This window comes from Dreissena polymorpha, chromosome 5, assembly GCF_020536995.1.
Source record: "Dreissena polymorpha isolate Duluth1 chromosome 5, UMN_Dpol_1.0, whole genome shotgun sequence".
NCBI lineage: Eukaryota > Metazoa > Mollusca > Bivalvia > Myida > Dreissenidae > Dreissena > Dreissena polymorpha.
The window spans coordinates 15,395,256-15,400,021 of record NC_068359.1 but is presented as its reverse complement, the minus strand read 5'-3'; the positions used below and the strand labels follow the sequence as shown (position 1 = coordinate 15,400,021).

The window sequence follows — 4,766 nt, the reverse complement described above, 5'->3', positions numbered from 1 at the left end:
TGATCATCGGCACCCTCTCCCTTATCATTATTAACATGATCATCAGTTCCCCTCTCCCGTATCATTATCAACATGGTCATCAGTATCCTCTCCCGTACCATTATCAACATGAAAATCAGTACCCGCTCCCTTATCATTGTCACCATGATCATCGGCACCCTTTCCCTTATCATTATCAACATATCATCAGTACCCCCCACCTATCATTATCAACATGATCATCGGTACCCTCTCCCTTATCGTTATTAACATGATCATCAGTACCCTCTCCCATATCATAATCAATATTATTATCAGTGTCATCTACCTTATCATTATCAACATAATCATCTGTACCCTCTCCCTTATCATTATCAACATGATCATCAGTACCCTCTTCTTTATCATTATCAACATGATCATCAGTGTCCTATTCCTTATCATTATCAACATGATCATCACTACCCTCTCCCTTAACATTATCAACATGATCATCAGTTCCCCATCCCTTATCATTACCAACAACATAATCATCAGTACCATCTCCCTTATCATTATCAATATAATCATCAGTACCATCATATTAACATTATCAACAGTGCCCTCTCCATTATCATTATCAACTTGATCATCAGTTCCCTCTCCTTTATCATTACATCATCATCATCAGTTCCCTATCCCTTATCATTATCAACATAATCATCAGTACCGTCCTCCTTATCATTATCAACCTTATCATCAGTATCCCCTTATCATTATCAACATTATCATCAGTATTCTATCATTTTCAACATGATCATCAGTGCCCTCTCCCTTATCATTATCAACATAATCATCAGTACCTTCTTCATTATCATTATAAAAATGATCATCAGTACCCTCTCCCTAACAATTATCAACATGATCATTAGTACCCTCTCCCTTATCATTATCCACATAATCATCAGTACTCTCTTTCTTATCATAATGAACATGATCAACCGCGCCCTTTCCCTGATCATTATCAACATAATCATTAGAGCCCCATCCATAATCATTTACAACATGATCATCTGTACCCACTTCCTTATCATTATCCACATGATCATCGATACCATCTTCCTTATCATTATCAACATTATCATCAGTACCCTCTCCCTTATCATTATCAACATGATCATCAGTGCCCTCTCTCATATCATTATCAACATGATCATCAATACCCTCTCCCTTATCATTATCAACATGATCATAATTATTACCTCCCTTATCATTATCAACATGATCATCAATACCCTCTCCCTTATCATTATCACCATCATCAACGTAGTTATAATGTTCCTCCTTCTCATTAACGTCATTATCACAATGTTTATCAGTACCCTCTTCCTTGTCATTATCGTAATCATCAACTTAGTTAAAATGCTTTTCTTTCTTCTGAACGTCATTATCAACATGGTCATCAGTGCCCTTTCCCTTATCACTATCAACATGATAATCAGTCCCCTCTCCCTTATCATTATCAACATTGTCATCAATACCTTCTCCCATATCATTATGAACATGATCATCAGTACCCTCTTCCTTATAATTATCGCCATCATCAACAGTTATAATGCTCCTTCTTCTCCACATATCACCACCATGAGCAGCGGCAGCAACAACAATAGCAACAATAATAACAATATTGTGCGTAACTACAACAATATCCATTTCCAACATACGAAACGAAAATTAGATCCGTGCACGTTTATCATGGGCAAAAGCGTTCTTTGAGTTAAATCGTCCATAAACATATGGGAACGCATAAATGTTGTATGGTTTCGTTTTAAGATTTAGTTCTAAATCAATATTTACTTATTTCGCTCACCATAATCCATATTTATAGAGCAATTTTCAACATCGTTTGTTAAACGCACATTTTTTCGCTAACAGATCTATAATGATATTTTATGATAATTAATGGAATGTGGTCACGCAGGTGCATGCATTAAAAACGTCTCCGTTGCGTGGGAAACTAAGTCAGACGAAACTGAACACATATTTTCCGTCCTCGATAAGGGATAAAACGATATCAGTTTTTAAAGTTTCACTTCCTACAAAATATAATGTTTGCATTATCATAGAGCCGCACTATGAATTAGATTATAGTATTGTATACATATAACAACGAAAGCGAACGTATGCATTTTTTAAGTAAAATTGATGAAAATTACTATAAACGTAACATTGAACGTAAAGATTTTATCATAAAGATGATATCAATGACACTAGATATTTGACATATTACGGAAAAGCTATGTTAAAAAGTCATCAAAGTGGCATGTATGCACGATTGTTCCACTACCCTCGTCATCATTCCATCTTCAATAGAGTTTGTGATAAGTGTTCGGACCTGCGGAATACTGTAAACCAGTAGCTGGATATATGCTTCAACTCATGGACCACCTGTTTTTATGCACACATGTGTTTACGGGTTTTAATTTGAGATTTTTTTTACCTGTTTTGTGAATTACGATCATCCATTTTTCTTTTATGACAGAGAGGCAGCGAAGAATGAACAGAGAGAGGCAGCATTTTGACAGAAAGGCCACCGATATGCATCTACACCGTGTAGCTCCAAAGACTAAAGCGCGCGTAATATCAAAGCATGGAAAATCAAAGTAGATGCGCGCTAAATGTAATGAAATATTGATATTAAATATATTCATGTTATAAACATTGGTAATAACGCACGTTCACGCATTGTAACAAATTCAAAGATATGATCCCAGAACTATATTTGTTTGCTAAAAAAAATCCCCGGAACAATAGAAATCATGAAACCACTAATTCTGATCAATGTTTTCTTTATTGGCTCTCAGCGTTTCTTACAATCAGAAATAACAAGGAAGGATTAAGTTGTCTAAACCTTAAAAAGCACAACAATGTCCACACACTTATGACAAATATGTTTAAAAAGCATTTAATTACGCTTTTCAGAGCAGTCTTTATGTTGAGGTTTGTAATTGTTAGGGTAAGCCCCGGCATTATTTAATGAATACGGCGTTTTAAATATCAAGTCAAATACGCGGTTTCAAAAACAAATCGAATACTTTAGTTAAAGAATTAAAGGCAGCATTTAATACCGTAAGTGGTCACGAGAAATCGGACCGCGCCCTCTTGCATTTGTCTCAAAGTGCTATTGCTAATCAATCATGGGATTTGAACAAGACTGGTCATGACGTTTACGTGAATGCCGTTATTGTTTAGGTCTTAAATACGCCCGAAGATGTAAAAGAAAAACACGGAAATGGGCAATTCTCCGACCAGCAGGGTCGAGCGTTTGTTGCGCTGTTGTAACCACTTGGCGCACTCCTTTGTGATATGAGCTCGCCGTAGAAAATCTGACGTGCGAACGATTTTGTGAATTTGATACTGGATAATACGACGCGATAACTCTTTACACAATTAAAGGATAGTTTCGGTATTAAATTAGTGCCAAAATTAGATTTGAGAGTATTTCTAAGATCAAGGACCATAAATGGGGTCCGCCATAAGTGGTCCTGACGTCTTCCGGACACCTGGACCAAACATGAACAATTTCCAACCGCTTTGATGTCGCCATCGCCTTGCAGACTTGTTGTAAGGACGTTAAAAATGTTCGATGCATATAACATACACTGGTAGGCTATGATCTTTTTCATGTATTTCTCGTAGCTTTGTATCCATGAGACAACGTTTAAGCTAGATAAATACCCTTCCTTCATGTGGCAGCACGATCAACAGCGATTTCACTTACCTCAAATATTAATCGCTTATAGAAATTAAAATTTCGAATGAAATTTTTAAAATTATTTTCAGTCATATGCTAGCATAGTCAGGACCTACAGTCCTACATGCTTGTATTTTTTGTCTTTCTTCTACCATCTGTTTACTTTCCGCTATCTGTTGGGAATTTTCCGTAGACTTAAACTAATTGTCTAATGTACATGTGTTTAGTAATGAACACCGCACTGCCAAGCTTATTGCATTTACTTTGGGTAAATCGTCCTTCCTATACGAACACCATTGAAGATAAGAATTGCGCAGGGTTCTATCGGTCCATCGACTTTCTTGAAGCAAGATATCAATCTGTCTTTATTAAAGAAATAAAATTCAGGAAGCAACTGACAAGAGTGACTTCACTCCTCGAACAAGCAGCTATGTAACCTGTCAAATGCTCAGTGGAAGTCAATGAAAAGGAACGAAACGTTTGAACGACTGATGCAGTAAAATACAGGGATAAAATAACAGTTAATTAAATTGAGTAATGGTTAAGCGTTTCAATTTTCGGAAGTGATGTTCGTAACATATAATAAACCGATGAGCGACATGAATTGGTGTAATTGTCCGATACACAATTACGTTTTTAAATTGATAATATTTGTTATTTTAATTTTTAGCAATAGTTGTGCTGGCGTGAATACCAGTAGGTCTTGTAACCGCAGTTAGACGAACTTCGAGAAGACTCACCATTGCATTATGGTGTTATTTTATGATAAGACGTGTTTGGAAGTCTCATATGAGCTTTTACAAGCTAATCTGGAACCACACTTTAAGCACATGCATTGAGCCCAGTTTTGCTCAGAACGAGGCTATGTTGCTCTGCTTTTTCTTTTCACATTGAATGCCATGTTGCCGTTCTGATATTGACCAAGGTAGTATCGCTCATAGGAAATAAACTTTCAAAAGATAAAAAAAGAATAAGAACTTGTCCTCGAGTACATTTTGTACACAGTTTCTTTCAGGAAATATATCAATATTGCAGACCTCGACCTATACGTTCA

The 4,766-nt window shown here is 36.2% G+C and overlaps 1 protein-coding gene across 1 annotated transcript; it reads right to left on the bottom strand.

Moving 5' to 3' along the window:
* Positions 1-864: 864 nt before the first annotated feature.
* Positions 865-1,838, bottom strand: LOC127831057 (prostatic spermine-binding protein-like). Its single transcript, XM_052356043.1, has 2 exons — positions 1,829-1,838; positions 865-1,370 (listed from the first exon to the last, which is right to left on the bottom strand). The coding sequence occupies exons 1-2, from the start codon at positions 1,836-1,838 to the stop codon at positions 865-867; spliced, it is 516 nt and encodes a 171-aa protein (XP_052212003.1).
* Positions 1,839-4,766: the final 2,928 nt, after the last annotated feature.